General features: G+C 33.5%; 1 protein-coding gene across 3 annotated transcripts in view; it reads right to left on the reverse strand.

Moving 5' to 3' along the window:
* LOC100368115 (protein kinase C iota type-like) overlaps nucleotides 1–26726 on the reverse strand; it is a 116549-nt gene that overhangs the window by 26337 nt on the left and 63486 nt on the right. Inside the window, exon 1 of one of the 3 annotated variants that reach the window (XM_085490705.1) lies at nucleotides 17555–17865. The exons of the other annotated variants lie outside the window; for them this stretch is intronic. Coding sequence (XP_085346831.1) covers nucleotides 17555–17657 — 103 coding nt within the window. The 5' untranslated portion in view covers nucleotides 17658–17865. Of the gene's footprint in view, nucleotides 1–17554; nucleotides 17866–26726 lie in introns of those variants that run through there. 3 annotated transcript variants of the gene reach the window in all.

The following is a 26726-nucleotide window of genomic DNA, read 5'->3' on the forward strand; positions in this document are numbered from 1 at the left end:
AGAAGGCGCATATGACGAACAGTAGAGCACCAATAACATTTGGATACCTAAGAACTCATGTTTGTAAGTAATTTTTTGTTTTATATTTCAATTGGAATCAAAAAAGTGGATTTCTTTCTTTAATAGCTAATCCTCAAAATGATACAAAATAACATGGCCTTTAAATTAAAAGCAAAGGAGTTTTAAAGAACAATATGAATTATTTTCCAACTTTAAAGAGTCTGAGATTTAGGGATTATTATGAAATTAGAAAAGGCAATGTGAATGCAATTATGATTAGTCTTGTTTTTATTTATGCATATTTAATCTTATAATTTAAATATTTTAATATTTTATTTAATTCACACACAATCGTTAATGTTCCTTGAAGGGTAAATGAATATTATTTAATCATTTTAGATTTACTTATACCTAGATATCTGAAAAATTTACATTTTTATGAAAGCAATTTTCTATTAATCACCATTCATTCAAAAATTTTTTTTTTTAATAGAACAGGAAGGAAGGTAAAGCAACATTCTTTGAAAGAAATCTCTTAAATGTAACTGTTCGTTTGAGTGGTACCCCGGTAGTAATACTGACTTAATTCGAATCACTGTTAAAAATGCAAGAAATTCATGATTTTTAAGAAACAGAGCTACAGCAATTTTTCTGTTCTCACAAACAACATTTAAGAAATAAATCGTGAAAATTCCTAGAAGTGAGAGTTAAATGGTTTACAATACTTTGCTGAATCAAATTAAAACATTGCATATCCATACTACTATACTTGTGCACATACTAATAATGACTTCATAATTTTCCCCCTGATAAATCCCACTCTGGTAACCATTTTAAATCAACAAGCAGCCTGTCGGCTGAGATAGCTCCGCTGTTAGCAATGCACATGGCAATTAAAGAACAGAAGATATCATTAGAAAATGAACAAATCTGAGAGAGGTCCACATGTAATACCTATATGTATAATATATCAAAGCAATTGGACTTGCGGTTTTCAACAAGAAGTCGAAAATATCACTTTTTACCAAAAATTACAAAAATATTCATCAAAATTAGAAAATTAAAGATATCATTACAAAATGAACAAATCTGAGAGAGGTCTACCCAAGGTACATATACACCAAGTATCAAAGCATTCAGGCTTGTAGTTTTCAAGAAGAAGTCGAAAAAGTAAAACATTGACACGGACGACGACGGACAATCACTCATATGATAAGCTCCACTCGACAAAGTCGACAGCGGAGCTAAAAATGGTTAAAATGCACATTATTCAAAACAAAATTAGTTTAGTACCGGTACCCCATGTCTTTTCTTCTGTATCAAAAGAGCATTACCTGTGTCCCGTCTAAATGCCACTGTAATTACGGCAAATCCCACCTGCACACTGATATTTAATTAGAATTCTACTCACAAATAGAATAAAGTTAAGAGCTGATAAAATATGACAGAATTGTCATAATAATAGAGTGACATTGATGTTATCGGATGATAAGATTCCACATCACTTCCTATCAATTGTCCCCGGAGAGCCATTGAGCAAACCAACCCAGCAGTAGTTTGTCATATGCTGATGTCACATTGCTGACTCAATTTGATGAGGGCATTATTTCCGTCTCCAGAGGCCATGCTCTGAGACCGCATTCCCACATTCCATCAGAACTTGCAACTATTCCATGACTGGGCTCACTTTAAAACAAAAACGTGATGAACGCCACAGTAAAATTCAGCAGGAAGCAAAGTAATGCATGTAATCTCAGATACGCGACTTTTTACATTCTTTAGTAAAGCTATATATATTTTATCAGTATGCAAATCAGAATAACTGTATACAATGTTATTATAATAAGTGTCATTTAAGTCACTGAGGAGATCCAACAACCACTTGTATTAAACCTGTCTTAAGTTACAAATGACTTACCACTGTAACACAATGCACAGTAGAGATAGAGGCATAGTAATTGACCTGAAATTCTCTGCTTCAGACTAAGATGATAGCAAAGATTTGTTTTACAAAGTGTCTGATGATTTGGTATTAATTCGGCTAACTTGCTATATGCCCTTATTTCACTGAATTTAGAATTTGACTGTTATTAGAAATTGTCAGAAGTTCATGGAATTTTTATGTTTACATACAACTACAAATGTTACTATGACTACCCCCGGTACCTATTTTAAGGACCCCCTAATGAATATCTTTTTGAACGTATCGGTAATAACAATTAATTAATACTTGCAATGCAAAGCAAAGCATATACTGTGTTATGAAACAATGAAGATTTCGCTCGCATCCGTAAGACAATGACTTTCGATGAGCAAACTATAAAATCGTTAAAATTGCAAGTGGTAAACTTTTTCAGTTTATACTACACTTATTATGTTTTAAAGTACAATCACCCACAACCAAGCAGACACATGGTTGGTACAATATGTGGATTTGATTCCCTGAATCTCTTAACTTTTTCACTACCAATTCCCTCTTTTCATCACAAATTCATAAAATAGTCCAGATTATTGTCTGCACTTTCCTTCATAAGAAAATTTACTCATATGTTGTCTGTTGGCTCCAAAATTATGGTTCATTTCCATATATTGAAGAATATGAAAAAATGAAAAGGTTAAACTGGTATTACAATCCGGTGACATAACTGTCAAAAGAAAGCACACAGGAAATATACAAGGCCAATTGGATCAATTTAGTGTAACAGCGCCCTCTATAATACAGAGAAAGCATTCAAGTCATGGTTAATACTGGAGCTTTGTGAACAAAGAATAATTACAATAGACCATTTTCCGTTCACTGCGAGAATCACGCGTTATGCGTGAAATCGAACGTAAAAACAGGACAAACAAAGGTCATAGCGTCGTAGTCGCGTCAAACATCGCGTGGGATTCGACAAACGCAAAAGTATTTTGGGGACATTTCCATGCTTAATAATGTGCTGTCCACATTTGATGATAGGCAATTTCGATTAAGTAAGGGTATTCGGAAGCAATGTTCCTCTGTCGAAGATCGGCCGGTCGATGTGAGCTACGAAATAAAGAAATTCGAGTTCAAAATCAAATCGTTCGATTTTTGCGGCAGACGTTCGACGCGCGTCTTTCATGCATCTCGCGAGATCTCGCAATTGTACGGAAAATCACCTATTCTATACTCATCCTGTTTTCATTTGTACATAATAGAGCACAAAGCAGTGATAATTTATTTTCAACTTCACACTGGAATCAATGACTCATGAAAATTCCTGACACCAAAATAGGTATTGTTAATTAACATACCAGTAATAATTAACAGTATGTACATTTATCTTTATGATTATCATTTATTTTTTTTACAAAAAACTATAAAATTAATCAATTTAATCACAGTTTCTATTAGAATACAATGAAAGAATAGAAATTTGTTGATATTTTCTGACCTTATATTATAAGTAGTACTGGTCATAGAAAACAATGGTAACAAGCAGCCTATCGGCTGAGATAGCTCCGCTGTTAGCAATGCACATTTCAATTAAAGAACTGAAGACATCATTAGAAAATGAACAATATGAATAGTATCAAAGCAATCGGACTTACAGTTTTTAACAAGAAGTCGAAAATATCACTTTTTACCAAAAATGACAAAAATATTCACCAAAATTAGAGAATTAAAGATATCATTACAAAATGAACAAATCTGAGAGAGGTCCACATGTAGTACCTATATATGTAATATCAAAGCAACCGGACTTACAGTTTTCAACAAGAAGTATCACTTTTTACCAAAAATGACAAAAATATTCACCAAAATTAGAGAACTGAAGATATCATCACAAAATGAACAAATCTGCGAAAGGTCTACATGTAGTATCTATATATGTAATATCAAAGCAATTGATCTATTGGTTTTTAACAAGAAGTCGAAAATATCACTTTTTACCAAAAATTACAAAAATATTCACCAAAATTAGAGAATTGAAGATATCATTACAAAATGAACAAATCTGAGAGAGGTCCACATGTAGTACCTATATATGTAATATCAAAGCAATCGGACTTGCGGTTTTTAACAAGAAGTCGAAAATATCACTTTTTACCAAAAATGACAAAAATATTCACCAAAATTAGAGAATTAAAGATATCATTACAAAATGAACAAATCTGAGAGAGGTCCACATGTAGTACCTATATATGTAATATCAAAGCATTTGCACTTGCGGTTTTTAACAAGAAGTCGAAAATATCACTTTTTACCAAAAATGACAAAAATATTCACCAACATTACAGAATTGAAGATATCAACATGAAATGAACAAACCTAAGAGAGGTCTACCCAAGGTACATATACACCAAGTATCAAAGCATTCAGGCTTGTAGTTTTCAAGAAGAAGTCGAAAAAGTAAAACATTGACACGGACGACGGACGACGACGGACGACGACGACGGAGGACAATCACTCATATGATAAGCTCCGCTCGACAAAGTCGACAGCGGAGCTAATAAAAATGACCTAAAAAACGCAATATTGTACATGGTGGATGACCTTAAATTATTTTTTTACTTCTGTTATCATCAAAAGATTATACTAAAGAGATGCATGATACATAAATTGTTGTACTGATGGTGTAATAAGTGAACAATCAAAATAATTGAATGAGAATTGTGTTGAGAACTAGAGAGGAATCTAGAGCAGGTTACATAGCTGTAGGGTTAATAAACGACAGAGTAAATGATTATATTAGGGCTGAGTCTTTGATAGTGCGAGAGGGGGCTAATATTGTTATGGGGTGGGGATCGTGTTGAGTGAGAACTCGGAAGCTATTGGAATCTAAAAAAAGTCATATAGCTGGAAGGCAAGTAAATGATATTTTTACTGAGCACATTAAGGGGCAAGTTTTTGTGAGTGGAGGGGGGTGGCTAATGTGAAAGGGTGGGGATTGTGTTGAAAACATGGAAGGAATTTAAAACAGGTCACATAGCTGGAAGGCAAGTAAATGATATATTTATTGAGCACATTAAGGGGCAAGTTTTTTGTGAGTGGAGGGGTTTGGCTAATGTGAAGGGGTGGAGATTGTGTTGAGAACATGGAAGGAATTTAAAACAGGTCACATAGCTGGAAGGCAAGTAAATGATATATTTATTGAGTACATTAATAGTAAAGAATTTGTGAGTGACTGAGAGGGGCTTCATTTGTGAGGGGGTGTGTGATTTTTTGCAGTACCAAATAATAGCGCTAACCAATTTTAGAAATTTTCCCATAATGTTGTTTTTATCACTGATTTTATTTTTACATATATCTCTAGTTAAAATTAATCACAAAACAAATCTATAGGACTTCCATATTTCAAAAATAAAATTATCTTATTACTTTTCAATGTACAATGTACTGCGCATTATTTTCACTATTCTGGCTGAAGTGGTAAATCAGCTAAAAATATAAATCAGTGAAAATGAATTCTTCATATTTTGCAGGATACTCACTAGAATCAGAGAAAATAAACTATTCCTGAAATAAAGTACATAATTGTTTTCAGATTTCCTCAAATATAGGCAATATGAAATTATTGCCATTATTGCAGAAATTATTACAGACATTTTGGCTGGAAAAGTTATGATATTGACAACAGCAAATGTTTTTCTTGATTTTTAATATTTCAGCAGAATAGTGGGTTATTATAACTGGAGAAATATTCTGAGACAGAAATTTGCATTTTACTACGATAACTGCTGAATCAACACTGCAAATATATGGGCATAATAAATAATACACGACATAGGCAGCAATCTAAAAGTTAGGGGATCTAAAATTTCAGTAACCAGAAGACATCCATGACTAACTTTAATTATTACATATACTGGTAACATCACACAACTTTGTGTCTGACTGCCAGTTAATGTAGCACTACCATGGAGATAGATTTCATGAATAATTCAGCAACATATCCAGCTATATAGTTGTGTCATAAAAATTTATTATGGAGCTTTGAGTGTAAATGCCAGTAATAATTAGATTTCCTTAATGGTACATTTGGCGCCCATGCAGTCTCAGAGATTGATGACTTAATGAAGAATACTACTACAACATTGCTCTAGGCGGTATTCACCTTGAATGCTATGAAAGACGAACTCTAAAGGGTGCAAAATATTATGGTAGTCAGTTTTTATCATAATCAATAGTTAGATTTAATTCTTCTTCTTACAAATTTTGGTGTAATTTTTGGTTAATTCGGGTTCAAATAGACATACTTTCTGAATGTGGAAAACAATGCTGCTGCTTTATTTTGTGAAAGGTTAAAAAAAGGTGGTGTTCTCCTTGCCAGATATGTTTGTAAGGTTGTTCATGAAGACAATATTTAAGAGAATTAACCTTGTCTGAAGAACTGACATGAAATCTTCAGTTATACATTTTATGAGAATTAAGCATCAGTAAAATTCTCACTGTTATAAAATTTCATGGAAGCTTGTCTCTCATGAACCTAAAAGATTGACACTTAAAACTCTGTACAAAAAACCTTAAATATCTGAACAAAATGAAAGCACATCTTTTATACGTGCCTACATGATGTATTCAAATGTACAAGGAAAGGTGAACCCCAGCTACAGTAATCACGATGTGATATCAACAGTCACATATCCTAGAGTGTGATGCTAATAGTATAATGTGTAACTTTGAACATTCTTTCATAAGCAATTAGACTAAAATACACTGCTTTGTAGCAAGTAGCATGATAGCAATAATATAGGGATATAAAAACTTACAATTTCAAGTGGATCCAACATTCTTGGAGTGAACCGAGTTGGCAGGATCGCTGACGGCTACAAGTACGCACACGCTGGTGATTAGCATACCTAACACTCACTGAGTGAACTTCACTAAACAAGATACAGCGATAATATTTATCTTCAAATTTAATATTCATAGAAGCATCTAATGTGAAACTTACAGATAACCTCACATCAAAGTACACACATAATAAAGATGACAGGAGCCATCAATCATTATAAAAAGAGACCCTATGGTCACGGTGCCTACATAAGTCAACTAAAATATCATGCGTTATATTCATACAGAAGTGAATATGGAATCAGGATAATTAGAACAGGTTTATGTTTAATTAATATTAATTATTCTTACAGATCCCACAATTGTGATAGTTTTGAAAATCATCCTGCCCAGATGGTATTACAAATAGTATATCATATACATTGTATATGTAATCCTGTTAAACCATTTGCTATTACATGTATATAAATTTTTATTCATATCATACACAATATTCAAGTCTTTGAAAATATTGTCCCTAATTTTTAAGTATCTTTCTATACCTAATTGTTTTGTTAATTTTCAACCAAATGGACATTGTATTCCACTGGCTACACATCATGAACAAAATGTTTTACAAAATCTGGCCATCTAAAATGATTTCATATTGTTTATAAGTGATAAACACTAAAATGCTCTTGTTTCATTATATATAGTACATACATATATACATAAAGTACAAGTAGCCTGTCAATCATTTGGTGCACTCCTTTTAAATATTTATATCACCGTTTTCCTTCCAGTTAGTATTATACACAAGTAAAGATTAACATTGCCGAGATATTTTGTATACATTTGTTGAAAGGGACAGTTAATTAGAAATGCCACAGTGCTGTATTTGCTCTATTAGAAGCACAGAAGCACATATAAACCAAAAAAAAATGAATTTATTTTGAAAATCCAAAGTGTATGCACTGATACAATGTTATAGTGTATGCACTGATACAATGTTATAGTGTATGCACTGATACAATGTTATAGTGTATGCACTGATACAATGTTATAGTGTATGCACTGATACAATGTTATAGTGTATGCACTGATACAATGTTATAGTGTATGCACTGATACAATGTTATAGTGTATGCACTGATACAATGTTATAGTGTATGCACTGATACAATGTTATAGTGTATGCACTGATACAATGTTATAGTGTATGCACTGATACAATGTTATAGTGTATGCACTGATACAATGTTATAGTGTATGCACTGATACAATGTTATAGTGTATGCACTGATACAATGTTATAGTGTATGCACTGATACAATGTTATAGTGTATGCACTGATACAATGTTATAGTGTATGCACTGATACAATGTTATAGTGTATGCACTGATACAATGTTATAGTGTATGCACTGATACAATGTTATAGTGTATGCACTGATACAATGTTATAGTGTATGCACTGATACAATGTTATAGTGTATGCACTGATACAATGTTATAGTGTATGCACTGATACAATGTTATAGTGTATGCACTGATACAATGTTATAGTGTATGCACTGATACAATGTTATAGTGTATGCACTGATACAATGTTATAGTGTATGCACTGATACAATGTTATAGTGTATGCACTGATACAATGTTATAGTGTATGCACTGATACAATGTTATAGTGTATGCACTGATACAATGTTATAGTGTATGCACTGATACAATGTTATAGTGTATGCACTGATACAATGTTATAGTGTATGCACTGATACAATGTTATAGTGTATGCACTGATACAATGTTATAGTGTATGCACTGATACAATGTTATAGTGTATGCACTGATACAATGTTATAGTGTATGCACTGATACAATGTTATAGTGTATGCACTGATACAATGTTATAGTGTATGCACTGATACAATGTTATAGTGTATGCACTGATACAATGTTATAGTGTATGCACTGATACAATGTTATAGTGTATGCACTGATACAATGTTATAGTGTATGCACTGATACAATGTTATAGTGTATGCACTGATACAATGTTATAGTGTATGCACTGATACAATGTTATAGTGTATGCACTGATACAATGTTATAGTGTATGCACTGATACAATGTTATAGTGTATGCACTGATACAATGTTATAGTGTATGCACTGATACAATGTTATAGTGTATGCACTGATACAATGTTATAGTGTATGCACTGATACAATGTTATAGTGTATGCACTGATACAATGTTATAGTGTATGCACTGATACAATGTTATAGTGTATGCACTGATACAATGTTATAGTGTATGCACTGATACAATGTTATAGTGTATGCACTGATACAATGTTATAGTGTATGCACTGATACAATGTTATAGTGTATGCACTGATACAATGTTATAGTGTATGCACTGATACAATGTTATAGTGTATGCACTGATACAATGTTATAGTGTATGCACTGATACAATGTTATAGTGTATGCACTGATACAATGTTATAGTGTATGCACTGATACAATGTTATAGTGTATGCACTGATACAATGTTATAGTGTATGCACTGATACAATGTTATAGTGTATGCACTGATACAATGTTATAGTGTATGCACTGATACAATGTTATAGTGTATGCACTGATACAATGTTATAGTGTATGCACTGATACAATGTTATAGTGTATGCACTGATACAATGTTATAGTGTATGCACTGATACAATGTTATAGTGTATGCACTGATACAATGTTATAGTGTATGCACTGATACAATGTTATAGTGTATGCACTGATACAATGTTATAGTGTATGCACTGATACAATGTTATAGTGTATGCACTGATACAATGTTATAGTGTATGCACTGATACAATGTTATAGTGTATGCACTGATACAATGTTATAGTGTATGCACTGATACAATGTTATAGTGTATGCACTGATACAATGTTATAGTGTATGCACTGATACAATGTTATAGTGTATGCACTGATACAATGTTATAGTGTATGCACTGATACAATGTTATAGTGTATGCACTGATACAATGTTATAGTGTATGCACTGATACAATGTTATAGTGTATGCACTGATACAATGTTATAGTGTATGCACTGATACAATGTTATAGTGTATGCACTGATACAATGTTATAGTGTATGCACTGATACAATGTTATAGTGTATGCACTGATACAATGTTATAGTGTATGCACTGATACAATGTTATAGTGTATGCACTGATACAATGTTATAGTGTATGCACTGACAATGTTATAGTGTATGCACTGATACAATGTTATAGTGTATGCACTGATACAATGTTATAGTGTATGCACTGATACAATGTTATAGAGAAAATACAGCATACAATGTACTGTAAAATGACTAATTTTCACTGGGTTTAAATTTCACTGATTTAGCATTTCAGGTATATTTAGTGGGTTTTAAATTCACGGTTTTATCATTTAGATAATGTGTTCTATGCTAAATTTTACATATTCAATGGGTTTTAATTTAGCACATTTTCCAGTCAGCGAAACAAGCAAAATTAAAACCCAGTGAATAAGTAATACTTTTACAGTATGTACAGTGTAGTATATGCTGACATCAATTAAAACAACAGTCACATTGCCAAGTCAATCAATATCTCTCTAACACAGAGCACACTCAGGCTCTTTGCAGCCTGACAGAGACAATTTTCTATTCTGAGATTACTATATAGGTCATACAACTGGACGACAATTAACTAGACACTACCGGTATATATAGATCTAGACACAGAAATTGAAAGAGTAAATGAAACAAATAAATTTGGATATGTTTACCAGGAGAAGGTGATACGGCAATCAACAATTGAATTATACTCCAATCCACATGATTAATATTTCAAGACCCACTGCTGAGTCACACAGTAAGGGGTTAAAGGTTACTATCTAAACCAACCTGTTATTAATCCACAACAGCACATTCTCCCCAAATCCCACCTGGTTTGGGAAGCTCTGAGTAAAATGGTTTGACTCATGAATCAGTATATACGTATCCCGACCACACCTGCGAGTCCTCCTTCATGCTAGACTTGCATGCTGTGCAATTACCATTCTGCTCAGCTGAAGACGAGTTCAAGACGTCATATTCTCACACTTATTGCATCTTGGCAACATGCCTGCAATACCAAACTCAATCAAAGTGCAATTTCACTTGTGAGGAGGACTGACCTTAGCGGAGTTGTATTCTCTTGTACATCACTCATTTAACCCTTAACATCAAAGTTATATACCGGTATGTTATCTTCCACAATTTTTTTTCCAAATGTTTTCATTAAACCACAGTAACGTTTGCTCCATAATTAATAAAGAAACAAATATACAAAATTTTGCACTGACATTTTTATCGAAAAAAACTATTCGGATGAACTCATAAATGATTATGAATCAGTTTAAACCCATGAAGAGCAATAGCCAGTTGTTGTTTTCTAAATAGAAATATTGAAATCCCAGTCACTACAATTTACATATTTACTGAAAACATATTTGTTAAGCAGGCTCTCAAAATGCAGCACAAGATTCTTCACACATCAGTTTTAATTTGAAAGGCTACTGACCTCTGGAAAATAAAGAACCTATAGTAGTCCTACATGTACACGTAGTGGTCAACTTTCCAGTCTCCTGTCCGAACTCCATCAGTTCAACTTGATTCCTTTAAGTGTGACATTCATGTGGTGTATTTTTAGATGTAGTAAATGTCTAGTCACACTTACTACATCCTCTGTAGACTCATGTAAATTAAAATCTACTGACTGTTTTTTAAACAATACATGATATATTTTTCATGCATAATATTACATACTACGGTAGATACATTTGTATACAATACTGCATAGAGAACGAATTTGTGCAAAAATAGTTTCATAAGCTTGATAAATAGACTCGCATACAAAAAATATTACATATATATACATTTGTAGTCAGTGACAGATCCTAGATTTCTTCTTAATGTGCTAACACACAAAACCATGTATATTTTGAAATCAATTGTACACTTAAATTACAAACAATCTTTACCCTGTACTCTTTACCCTATAAGTGAATATTATTATATGATGTGAAATGTTATGTAGTGTGAATACATTACTGTTTTTGCAGAGCAATGATGCTATTATCACTCAAGCCACAGCCAGGTCTACTCTTTCACAAATTAAAGTCAAATGACCCCAAATTTTCTGTAAATTCAGTATTGATTTCAAATCACTCAGACAGAATATTATACTATTAATCATAGAAAGGAATCAACGATTTTGAAATTTGATCTTTCTGGAAGACAAGCAAATTTTAATGGAACTATTTGATTTAACATTTGACAAAAAAATGTTCGTCAACTTGCGAGTCAAAGTATGACATGTGTGATACCAGGTTCCATTATAAACCAGGGGTTCTCTGTCATAACGCATTGCATGTATGTGCAATAACATGCTCAGTAGTGCTATTCGGCATGAACTGTCTTAAAGCAACTTTAGCTTGCTTTTAAAACCACTATACATGTATTTCCAAATTGTTCACAGAAATCTTAAATGTCTCGTATTATTAACATGGGTAAATATTACAAAGAATAAGTTGAAATTATTGATACTCACTTTAAAAATTATAAATCTTTATGAAAAGGCAACATCAGCCCAGCCTAGGAGTAAAGTTCCCCCCAGACTGTACTGTACATACATGCATGTACCATACCAGTGTTTAGTATTCAGAAAGTAAAATATGATTAATAACCATTCTGATACAAAAAAAAATATCTGAATAACAGCCTGAAGAAAACATCTGCAGTTTATTAATAACCCATTTAAGAGATTTCTATGTATTTCCCCTTTTATTTATTTTTACCACCTTTACCATCTGATTATAGTTTTTAGAATACACGGGGACAGTATAAAAGACAAGATAATTAATTGCTGGGGGATTTCCTTAGTGGTGTATTTAGGGACAGTATGATGTGTGGGGCAAGGTACAATCTGCACTAAGAGGCTACCACTTGATATTTTTTAATTTTTGTTTTCAGGCAACATTTCCAGACACTGAAGTCTCCTGATATTTTTTTTGTTTTCCAAACCAGACTACTAAACCTAAAATCGTGTGTTTGCAGGGCTCGGGAAACTGTACTCTGATTGATAGTTGCAGAGTAAACAGTCAACACCAGAAATCAAGCCAAAAACCTACCTGATGCCCACTGACATTGCAGGCAAAGTAGGCAGAACATAAGTAAATGATCTAAAGAGTTGGCTGACTACTACACATGCACAAATATTCATATCCATGGCTAAGTATTATCATGTTATTAAAATGCAATTTACCGGTATGATTTATGTACTATAACCCATGTAAAACTATTAACAAATAGACAAAAATATGATATTTCATACATTTAGAAAAAAACAACATTCTGTATTGGCAATGCTAGTATTAGTCACAACCATTCTGTTTTTCTTAGACTGTTTTGAATAATACAAAATGCTGAAATTTCTACAGAATTCTCAATATTGGAGTATGTCATACTTCAATGCATCAATCTCAGTGGGTGATCTAAATGAAATGTTAAGACAAACAAACATGTACATATGTAATGGGTTGACCCTTGACCTCAACTGCAATGGATAAGGGGGTATAATATGCCAACTGCACAGGGAGGGGATTGAATGCACTTTTTTTTTTTCAAACTGTGAATTCTTTGCTACATATGCCCATGGGTGAAATTTTTCAGTATTTGATCGCAAACATCACTTCTGGCAAGAATCTGATTCTAGCGAAGCTTTGACTGATTGTTGGCCCTGATTCAATCAATTCTTCATCATAAATGAAAACTGCTGTCTATTAAAACAAATATTGATACTTTCAGTATTTTAATATGGGAGTGTAAAGTGAATTTATGTTGCTAACAACAGCAATGTTTATGGTGCACAACAACTGAGTATATATATGAACACAATATCAAATATATAGACTTTATTCACATCACGTACATATATACATGTATGTTAGTACTGATTCAGAAGCTTAATATATATCTTCATGTATATTAATTGTATTTTTTCTAAAAATAAATAGTGTAAAATGACTGTAAAATTCACTGGGATTAAATTTCGCTGATTTATTCATGGTTTTATCATTTAGATAATGTGTTCTATGCTAAATTTTACATATTCACTGGGTTTTAATTTAGCGCATTTTCCAGTCAGCGAAATAAGCAAAATTAAAACCCAGTGAATAATTAATCCTAGTAGTAATTATTCACTGTAGCCACAAAATGAATATATACCAGATTTTAAATCTTTTAAAGATCATATACATGTACTTTATTAAATGTTATATATATTGGAAACAGAGGAAAAAGTCACTAGCCAACTTAACAGACTATGTATTGTAAAATGTTATATATATTGGAAACAGAGGAAAAAGTCACTAGCCAACTTAACAGACTATGTACTGTAAAATGTTCAAATTTTGACTGGTAGGAATTTGATGTTGTTCATGAAAACATAATTTTGCAAAAGTCACTGACACTTAGGATCTTATAGAAATTTTCACTGCTGCGAAATTTCCTGATTTTCAAAATTCGCCACAAGTTGTCTCTCGCAGTACAAAACAAAATAAACAAAACTATAAAACAGCGTCAAAGTATACAAATAATATGTGCATGGACTAACAACTGTGTGGTTGGATTAAAATATTAAAATTAAATGTTTTAAACCATTTAATTGTTGTCACTGTTGTCAATTTTGTGATTGATGAGGGCGATACTTCACAAAAGTCATTGCGACCCATGAAATGGACAATACATCAAAACGAGCTACGAAAATTTGTTTCACGAAATTAATGCAGTATACTGCAACGTTTTTTTTTTTTAAGTAACAGTAACCATAATCTAAAACTTTGACCTTGATTATAATTGGTTAACAATCATAAGCATTAGCATCCATGGTTGGAGTAAATTTTCGAAAGAAAAGCAAGTGTGTATTTTACATTGCCTGCCATAATACTGCTCAGTCCCTGGTGAATACACCACTTAATACACCCCATTAAAATTGGTAACATTTTTATTCCATCAGGGAAGTATACTGAGAACTGTTAAAACAATAATGATCTGCAATGGGATAAAATAGACCTCCCTGTTCACCGTTAAACCACCGATAATCCACTAATCCAAACACAGCACGCTTGTTGTATATTAGGTAAATGACCTACAGATTGCTATGAATATGTGGCTTTACATCGATATCTGGTTCATTTCACAAATGTCAAGCGATTCAGTGACCTTTTCAAACTAACCATAACTAGAGATATGCACACAGATTTAGGAGATTATTCTATCAATAGCTGTCATTTATGTATTTCTATTCTGTATTGGTAATAGTACCCGCATTATAAAAATATAACCTTGGGTGTCAACTGTAGAAATAAAATCGTAAAATATTAAAAACATACAATTCAAAAACTGAGGCATGTACTTTACTTGTTTATTGTCAATAAGAATTCATGTACTTCTTTTTAATACTAGTACCTTATATGCGATTCTTTCAGGGTACATTGCCATGGGTTTTTTATTTTGAAAAGTGCATATAAATAAATGAATTACTGTTATTCTACCTAAAAATATAGTTGAAATTAATTAAGAGGTATATTTAGTGGCCATACTGCCATATTGTACTATATCCAGTGTTAAGTTAATAAATTATTATTATTATAACATATAGCTCACGTACACATGTTGTGTTGTTGCATAGTAAGGCTTGGCATTCAGTAGGGTTGGTGTAATTGTAATATTTCCATATATACATGTACCACTGTATTTACTATATTAAAAGTGCATTTCTTGAATACTGGGTCATCAAAATCTGACTTAATTTTACCATAGGAACGTGAGCACACACACTACGAATAATAGAGTCTATACAGCGCACATAACCATACATACACTACAAATAATGAGGTTATTATTAGGATACCTCAAAGTATGCACGAAGACAGTATGGCGAGAGTATCGGCCAACAAGCAGTGGAGGTCAATGCGACCGTGTACTGTCTGAGTGTATACTAAAGCGTATCCTTGTAATAACCTTATTCTTATACATTTTTTCCTCACAGGAATACATCATGGGAATGCACAAATCCAAAATGTTTAGATTTAGAAAACATCTTTGTGTGGGTCCGTTTTAACCCTGGGGGCAGCCATGTTTGTTTTTTATTATTAGTGAACAATTACGTGCGTAATCATTCCATATTTGGAATTCGCATTTCCTACTTTGGTAGGATGAAAATACCCCGTGCAATACCACAAAATTAGGACACGCTGTAACTTATGGAGTTACAGTGACAGTTGTATAATAATACCATATTTTCTCCATTAGAAGTGCATCCCCAAATAAACCAAAAATTGCATTTATTGTATGCTGGGTCAAAATTTTTTTCATTTAGATATTCATATATACTACTGATAAAACAAATAAGGTATTGTACATAGCAACCAGACATGGAGTTATCACAGTACAGGGCAAACCAACAATAATATTATATATATGGTGAATGGCAATTATTTTATACCTATCATATCTAATTGTGACAGCATATCACTTTACACTGATGGGTTTACAATCATGATACAAAAGATGGTTCTACATTCCTCTGGCATACAACACATCTGAATCCATTAATAAATTGACTGCTATACTCCAGAATTACAAGTCTAGTATTACCACTACAAGTCTGCACTATAAGGGACTGCACATTTAAATTTAAAAAGAATAGAAAGTGGCACAAAGTAAATTTGTATTTTGTGATTAAAAAAATACACTATTTATGACTCTGGATCATAATACATGTATCCCAGTTTAGTTCTAAACTGTTCTCCACACACACAAATCACCACTGCACAAAACAATGATGATGACAAATGATGATGACAAGTTGATTAGACTGGCAAATATTTTAGCCACCCCCACCCCACCCAGTTTTTCAAAGCAAATTTTGTTTTTGCGAGGTCTAATTTGAGATGTACCAGTACCTTAAGAACTCAAATTCACAATAAATTTGTTTTCAAGTATTGAATTTGTATATTTTTTCAAGTATTGAACTTGTATACTACTAATTATTTAGTTAGCCCAATTGATTTTTAATATTTAAGAATTGTTTCAGTTACATTTTGTGGTTGTTAATTGTCATATTTGTTTGATTTGTATTGTTTACATTGCAAATAAAATATTATATGCCAGCACTACAACCTAAAACCTCAAACATACCGAGCAACTATTTCTAAAGCTTTTCCTTTTACAGTCATGTTTATATCATTTTCAAACAGATGTTTTCAATCACAATAAAGAATAACATCCTCTTGAGAAAGGTCATATTTTTTTCCTTACAGATTTAGGTTTTAAGGGTAACATCCTGGTATGAAAGTCACAGAAAAAATCAACGGTATTATTCAAAATTGGAGAATTAAAATTGAACAAATTAATTCCACTTAAATTTTTTTATTAATTTAATCTTGCACTCAACATCCACTGGAATAGATGAAAATGGATACAACAAAAACACAGACAAGAAGAACAGAAGCAGGACACAAAAAGAAAAAAACACAGAGAAAACTGTCACAAAAGCAACTCGGCCTCCATTTATCACTGGTAGGAATAAGTGAACTCCACTAGATAGTAAAAGTAGAATTTAGCAGACACTGCAGTACATGTCTAATCATCACATACTAGGTGTAATAAATAAGTGCACTAGGAATTTGAATCAGTATGACAGGGAGCAGTAAACTTACTTGTAGTTGTACTGATTAGACTTTTCCAGCCCAGTCTTTTGGGTGAGATACATAGATGGCAGTGTAGTATCATTCCTTCCAAAGTAGCCACAATGACAACCATATATACTTGCTCTTACAGAATCAAGAGTGTATCAGTTTAAAAAAATTTCCACGGATCTGTAGTCCTGGACATCCTCATTCCAATTACTGCGTTTCCTGTTTCGGTTTATAGAACGGACATGCAAAGTCGGAGTTGTTCAGGAGAACACACTGGCTAAAGGTCAGTGGTGTACGATTCCATGGGCTTTTCCAATGGTATATCCCAGCCCCAGCTCAACAGTGATGTCATATGTGTGAACTATCAAATTGCATAGGAGCAATCTTGAGCTACCACATGGGTAGCTGGTAGGCAGGGATATACATCATTCAATCAGATACCAAAATAGCTCTATAAAAACGACCCAGAATGTGCATCACGCAACATACATACACAACTCTCATGGTGATTATCAGATTAATCTGCTTCAATATGCATACAGTTTTAGATGGCTACTTAAAAATGTTATTTTTTTTAATTATTACAAATTTAAATGCACTGACATGCATGTAAATTATAATCAAGGGAACTGGAAGGGAATTATCAGCTCAAGTCTATATTTACCAGGATAAAACACTTTTATTGAGGTCATATGATTGGCAGCAAAAAGTAAAACAATGACTGGATGATGTGAGACTTTCAACAGAGGGCGGGTGACAGGAGGGGGGGGGGGGCACTCTTAGAAACTCATTTTGCAGATGGTGGAAAGAAGAGTGGAAGGTGTGACATCCATTTTTGGAGAGTCATGGGGTGAAAGTTGAAAGGACCTTATCAATTTTAAGAGAAATTACTAAAAATGATAAAATAACATTGCCTGATTTTAATTCTTTTTGGCAGGAAATTTTCTAACTTAAAAGGTTAGTCTTGTATGTTATAGAAAAATATAATTTTCAAACTATTTTTTTTTTTTAAATGTTTTTGTACCAGGCGACAATTCCTGATATTGAATGTCACTGTTGTCTCTCCTGACTTTTTTTTTTGTAAGTGCAAATTGCAAGCACTAGTGCTGACACAGTGCATTTTGCCACCGAAGTCATATTCATGTTTGGGATTGCATGACAGGGCTATGTGGCCATCTCTCTATCAAATGGCAATTTTAATGCGCTAACCAGGCTCGGTCGAACACAAGCACATTCGTTAGTGAATGAATCTCGGCCATTGGAATTAGCCTTTCCATTGAGTCTGTGGCACACTCACCCAGGGTATGGTCGACCCTTTGATGTTCAGCCTAAGGTAGGATTTGAACTTGGGTCTACCAATCATGAGTCTGATGCGACAACCACTATGCTATTTGTAAGCATGGAATAATCATTATATAAATTATTGGTACATTGTACCATAATATGCATTTCCAGAAAATAAATAACAGAATTCATTGTTACTAATACGATGGAACCTTGAAACATGATTACATGTATTTATGGATTCAAAAACTAATACTTATGTATAAACTGTTTTAAAGCGAGGCAGTTGTCACCTGCGTATGCGTCAGATGGCATCATTGTTTACAAACAAGCGTCTACCCATGAGCCTTTGCATTTTTAGCTCAATTCGCACGCGTGCACAGGTGACGACACTCCTGCTTTAATTTAGCAAGATACAAATTTATGCAAATTCCATGGGTCGGTGAAAATTTTGGAGGAGCGAAAATTACTCTGGGTTGTGCAACACTGAGTGTCATCGACTATTGCGTAATGTTGTCTTCATGAATGCGATAAAAATGTAAAAAAATGTCCTAGTAGTGAAAAGTTTTACAGTACTCATTACAAAATCAAAATATACATGAAGATACATGGGTAGATTTGATAAATATTCACAATAAAAAAGGTTAACTTACATGGTCGTTATTTATTTAATAATTTATATTTAAATTATGATATGCAAAATATGCACAAAGACAGTACAGCAGAGTATCGACCGCCACATGGTAGAAGTCGATTCTATCGCGTACTGTCTTCGTGCATACTACTGTATGATCTTTGTTTTCAGGGCATCTACCATCTTGGATATATTGCGTAATCATTCCATATTTGGAATGTGCATTTCCTAATATGGCAACACGTGCAACACCACAAAATTACGACACACTTTAACTTATGGCAGTAGAGTGACAGATGTATGAAACAAGTCATTGTCAATGACACGTCCCCGTTCCGTTCATATTTGAGTGACATATACATTCAAAGCAGCAACAATATAGATGTTGAACTGCATTCAGTAAAACAAAATAGCCACCAGTCAGCCATTTTCAACACAATCCAAAAAAAAATTTAAACTAAATTTGCCCATGCATGACTAAGATTCAGTTCCGGTATGGTGAAAATGTGCAATTTTTGTAAATTTTTGACCTTAAAAGGACTGGCCCAAATGCACAGGCATATGTATGATATAATGTATGATGTGTACGTGAAGTTTGAACTTGATCTGTCCAGGCATGTCCGAGATATGGATCAAAAACTAAATTCTTTAAAACAAAATGGCCGCCAGTTGGCCATTTTGAACTTGATCCGAAGAAAAATTGGTATGCGTCAAGCTTATATTATGTTTAATATATGCACTAAATCTGAACAAAATCCATCCACGCATGACTGAGATCCGGGTCCGGAATGGTGAAAATGTGCGATTTCAATGCATTTTCGGCCTTAAAGCGGCCGCCATTTGGCTATCGTTAATGAGATCATGAAACAAATGCACATACATATTTGTAACATGATGTACCTTGTGTGTGTGAAGTTTGAACTCGATCAATCCAGGCATGTCTCAGATACGGATCCAGAACTGAATTCTTTAAAACAAAATGGCCGCCAGTTGGCCATTTTGAACTTGATCCGGAAAAAGAAATGACGTGCAGCAAGGTCCTATTATGTTTAATGTATGTACCAAATTTGAACAAAATCCGTCCATGCATAACTGAGATCCTGGTCCGGAATGGTGAAAATGTGCGATTTCAATGCATTTTCGGCCTTAAAGCGGTCGCCATTTGGCTATCGTTAATGAGATCATGAAACAAATGCACATACATATTTGTGACATGATGTACCTTGTGTGTGTGAAGTTTGAACTCGATCAATCCAGACATGTCTCAGATACGGATCCAGAACTGAATTCTTTAAAACAAAATGGCCGCCAGTCGGCCATTTCAAGCCCGATCCCCCCAAAAATATGACGTGCATCAAGGTCCTATTATGTTTAATGTATGTACCAAATTTGAACAAAATCCCTCCATGCATAACTGAGATCCGGGTCTGGAATGGCCGCTATTCGACTATCGTTAATCGGATCATAAAAAAAATGCATGTGCATATGTCCCATATAATGTGTGATGTATGAGTGAAGTTTGAACTTAATCGGTCCATGCATGTTCGAGATACAGGTGATTACGGACGCACGGATGCACGGACACACACAGGGCAAAACATAAGTCCCCGTTTTCGGACTACGTCCGAACGGGGACTAAATATACATGTATTGATAGACATTGCAGTTCTAGTTTTATGCTGTATTAAGAAAGGTAATATGCATATCTTACAAATGCATCATTTCATCATCGTATGATATACGTTACTTAAAGGGTGGCAGTCGTCACGCCACGCATGCACGAGATATATGGGTCTCATATAAACAAAGATGGTGACTTTGACCGTTGCCTAGATCAACGAGTACAAACTGAGACGCTTTAATTAGATAATTTTAGGTGATTGGAGGGTATCGAAGAAGTCACCTGTGGTATTCAGTGCGATTCGCGCCCAGGTCAAACCTCATACTTGTAATTTCCATTTGAAGAGTGCATTGGATTGTCGGAAAATCAATTGTGTTTATCAACACAAATGTTGCACATGCGCAGCGCGACGACCACCTCGCTTTAAGTATTATCACAGAATAGAAATTACTATCTTTGATGACTAATGTTTTTGATCATCCACAACCTCTCGATGTGAAGCAATTTCTGTCATTATGTTTTGTTGCATGATTTGACCTGCAACATTGTCTTTTGACTGAGCAGGTCAAGTCTGTTAACCAATCAGAATTCAGTTTTGAACTGATGCAATTCTGTGGGAATAATGGCGTTGTAATTTTTTGAAGGCAATGCGGAAATGAATTACCGATGATGAAGTATGACCTATTGCCTTGATTTTGATGGAAAATGAGCATGATTTTTTAAAAAAAAACTGGTGATGAGCAATTTTAGGGTCAAATAAAGTGAACAAGAAAGTAATTAACAGCTTTCATGGTCATCAACAGGCCAATACTGAAGTGTACCTATTCACACTCCATTCATGGTGGCGGCAATCCATAATAGACACCGTAATTTGATTACTTGAAATAAAATGATCTCCAATGACCAGGCTTCATGACTTGACAGTTAATTTTTGGGTGCTTGGGAAAGGGATGGGCCTACGTGAGAATTGACTGAAAAAATAAAAATCCTTCAAAAGAGGGATGAGGTGCTTATAGAAGTCAAGGGGCATGAGCCTGAAAGTTAGTCGAGTACATTGTGAAAATTTATCCTGTGTAGCTAATGTTTATAATCCTCCCAATAAAAATAATAACATTTTTGGTGATTTAGACTTATAATATCTCCTCTTACAACAATACTAGATTATAGTATGGCACCAATGTTGTGCCTTTAAACATAATGGTATATGAACTCACGAGTTCAATTATTTGAAAAAGAAATAGAGCAAATATGCATTTTATCTTCAGATGCTTTTTACATCTTTATAGACCCAGAAAAAAATAGTGTCTGCTCAATTTGTTTTTGAAGCATGTTTTATTTTCATTTTTTATTTTCACAAAACAAGTGCTTTTATTTTTCACTAAAACCTTAAAAAAACATGAACAGAAACCACAAAAAAATCATATACCGGGTAGGTACTATTTTAATAAATCACTCATTGATTCATTCGTAGCTTTACAGTTTGGTTTGTTTTGGATATCAAAACTGGATCACCGAGTTGACATCTTTTTCTTTTCTAATATTAGGAACAACAAAGGCTGTAGAGTGTTTTCATTACTTTAATTTTTTAAATTTAATCAACACACTGGAGAAGTGAAATAATTATATTATTGCATTAGCCAAATACAAAAAGACATTCAGACATATCGGACAAGAACAGCCCTGCTGGAAATGAAAGAGGCACTTCCCCACTTGTAATGCATGGAATTTCTGAAGTTTATTTCAGAAGGCCAGAGAAATTCTAAATTTCATTAAGATCAAATAACATAATGGCTCTAATTGCTTAGTTGATTTTCCAACCAGATAGCAGGGCATCTCTGCTCAAACATTGAAAACTGGATCATCTCATTATTTAGGAGTCTGGAGGGTGAATAAACAAGGAAGACTGTGAATAGCAATTTAGACCATTCCACATCAAAGCATGGGAGGGGCAGCTTATATGGTTACCCTGCACTTGGAACTGTTTTGTATTTTGTATATGTCTTTATGATTTCTAAAATCGAAGTGATCGCACATTTTGTCATAAATGTGTGCTTTTAATTTGATTTTCCCGAAAATTTAATTTTGTTTTCATTTATCATTCTCGGGGGAGGTACATGTATGTGTGATAAAAATGGGGTGTTTTAAATTTATTGACTTATTAAAATCCACTGAAATTGCTACAATATTAATATGAATATTATTCATAAAGATAAGAGTCCACCAAGATGGGGGAAATAAACGTCCAAGTAGATTATCGTAAGATGACAAATTTATCTAGTGAAGCATTCACCTATCTACCATGGGTCAGTACTCATTAGTGGCAAACTTACATTTTCGCACTTTATAAAATGAGTTGACATACACAGTATTAATAACCTAACAGTATTATTAGCCTGACAAACATCGCCGTATTTTCATCAATTTTTTTTAATCTGATTGACCAATAAAACGTGCTGATGTGATGCACCACTTCTACTTATGTAAAAAGATGCATGTAGAGTGTGCTAAGAAGATGAATTTCATTTTTTGTATGTCTAAATGTACTTCTAATTATGGAGGTATAAACTAATAGAGCCATGTACTGTTAATCATAAAATTGAATTCACTGCTAGAAATGTTTGCTTATTAGCCATACCGGTAGTTGCTGCGATTCCCTGTCAAGACCGTACAATCGTTCTGGACTAGCGAAATTCAGAATGATTTGTTTCGCACACTTGCCAATTTTGTGAAAATCAATGTGACAACGGTTTTCCTAGACTAGCAAAAGTCACAAAAATTTGCCTTTGACACTTGACAATTAATATGCTTTTAGCTGGAATGTAAATATACTAATAATTGTAGCATGGGATTGCAAAGCCAAGAAAGAATCAGAAGGCTTGATCTTGATAGCATTTATTTTAGCTGGAATTAATTTTCGCTGAAAAGACTTTTTGGGTGTTTAAGTATGGGAATTTATTTTCACTGATTTTTGAAGAGTTAAATGAAAAAATAGAAAAAAGGTATATTTGCTGGATTTTATTTTCACTGAATCATTCCTTCAGCGAAAATTAATTCCAAGCGAAAATAAAGTATTTTACAATATTCATCATAGTCCCCCTACTTAATTGTATTAAATAATAACTGTCTGCAGGTAGTTTCAAAATTATTGTCTTCGAGGAATTTTGATGATTAATAAATTTTATAATTGAATTATAATTACAACTGAGAATAACGGAATGAAAATTGATTTTTTTAATCATTCTTCTTTTTTACAGATGGCCCTAGAGAACATAATGAAATGATGAGATAATTTTCACCTGTATCCCGGAAATGCTGCACAATTTACAAGTATTTATTAGTACTGCTTGATAAGTACTTGGTCTATGGTCAATATAAATTATAATGATCCAGATATACTACCATATTTGCTCTATTAGTAGCGCATCTTTATTGAAGTACATATAATGTCATCTTATACCATACTCTACTGATGTCATCCTTTTAAGGTTTAGTTAAACTTTTCACCACCAGACTTTCTCGCCCAAATTTTTCTGCACTTATTTTTTTTATGTTCTTCAATATTTCTGGAAAAGAATGTTGAAGCCAACAGAGAAAATTTGAATAGGTTTTCACTTTTTACTCAACAAATTTGGTTATTTTTGTCTAAATCTTCTGAAGAAAAGTGCAGACTATAAACAGGACTATTTTGTGAATTTGTGATGAAAAGAGGAAACTGGTGGGGGGAAAATGTTAAGGGTAATTCAATCTTAAATCCCTAAACAATTTGTGTCAGACCTAAAATGTGGGTAACTGTGTAACAATGAAGTAATCTATGATAACAGAGAGAGAGAAATGTCTGAAGAAAACATGTCAGCATGGTCCAAATAACAACTTTCTAGCACACTATGCATTGTTATATGCTATATATATTAATAGAGGGCAGAATGAAAGTTGGTAATTGATTTTTGTGATTGTCATCAAAATCGATCAGTAAATATTATTTAGGGCTAAGATAAGTAATTAATACTCATGCCAATGAAACTTCTTCAGCCAAGTAACCTAAGCTGAGATGACAGAGGGTTATTCAGTAAAAAAATTTTTTTTGCTAGTACGATAGTTGAAATAAAACTTGGGCCACACCTTTGTGCACATGACAAAACTACAAGCTTAAAACCAACACTTAAAATCCCCAAAGTGAATCATTGATTTATATGTACTCACTAAAGAAAATATTAGCTTTATTGACCAGTATTAATCAATGAAGTTTGGTCAACTGGAATGTGCAATCTACTTCAAAGAGAAAATACAATTTGCATTTTGAAGATCAATATAAAATCAATCAAATTATGGATTAATTAAAAGCAAGTAGACATGTACTTGCTGTAATTATTTAACACCCAACTGAGGGATCACTACTCACGATGTAACACTTGTTCAAACACGTATTTTCACATATATACCCAGATGACAGGTGCAAAAGAGACTGATGGCATGTGCTCAATTTAAAATGGTCATGAATCATTGAATGATTACTCATAGACCTTTTGTTTTTGATATTTAAAATCTGGTGGTAAATTTTGCAAAAGATTTCTTGATTTTTGTTGCAATGAACATTTACCTGGATCTATACTAGTAACAATGTTACATTTCAGTTATTGTACACCTATGATAAAGTTACTAGTATTTTTTCCCAAGACTGGGGATGGAGGTATCACCATTGGGGAAGTGTGATTATGGAATAAAAAACTTATAAGCAAGATTGTCACAGTAGATCGTGGGCTAGTGATCATTAGCATGCGGGTGGCATGCTTGTTGGCAAAAATGTGAACAAATGATGTCACAGTGTGATGGCCTATAAGCATTCATCTGAGGAACACAGGTAACAAGTTCAGGAACACAGGTAACATATACACAGCTGATTACCATAGCCTTAACAAAAACATTGCCTTGTCTCTCTTGGTGCATGTATACATACCTCTATTATGAACATATGAAAAACAAATTCCAAAACAAAATTGAAAGAAGTCAATTTCCAATACAGACTGCTGATTTCCCTGATATCAGAGTGACTACGATGTATGAGCTATGAGATCTGAAATTGTCATGCCTGCCTAGATTGAAATGATTGATTGTTAGTGTTGTGTCAGTTTGTGCTTATAGGATGAAATACAGTCAACTTCAAAGCCATCAATTACATGCTCACCGGAATGGTGACGCCATCATGAATTATACATGTCAAAGGTCACTTTGACTGGTCAGAGGTCAACTCATAAGACACCTGTCACCTTTGCTGCTAATCACATGCAGGTTGATTCAATTGTACCTGGAAATAACCATGAATGATTCAACACAGAGACAAAGGAAATGCGTGAAATGATCAATTTTTTATCTGTTTTTCAACTATTAAGTACTTTATTTTTGCTGTAATTTCTTTTTAATGAAATCTTACTTTCACAAGTTACTGATGAATTGCATGCAAGAAATAGTGAAAAATGTATTTTCAGTAAATTCAAGTTTTGCAGTTTGTTCCACCGGCCATTAGATACTAGATAGAAATAATGCAGTCATCTTTAGGTAACAGGGATGGGTGTTGTTTGTTGGTGGGGTGGGGTGGGGTGGGTGGGGAGGAACCTGCTTCTTGTTTTAACTCACACATATACAAATACTTGCACCTA

This window comes from Saccoglossus kowalevskii, chromosome 15 (assembly GCF_978046115.1).
Source record: "Saccoglossus kowalevskii chromosome 15, keSacKowa6.1, whole genome shotgun sequence".
In the NCBI taxonomy this organism is placed as follows: domain Eukaryota; kingdom Metazoa; phylum Hemichordata; class Enteropneusta; family Harrimaniidae; genus Saccoglossus; species Saccoglossus kowalevskii.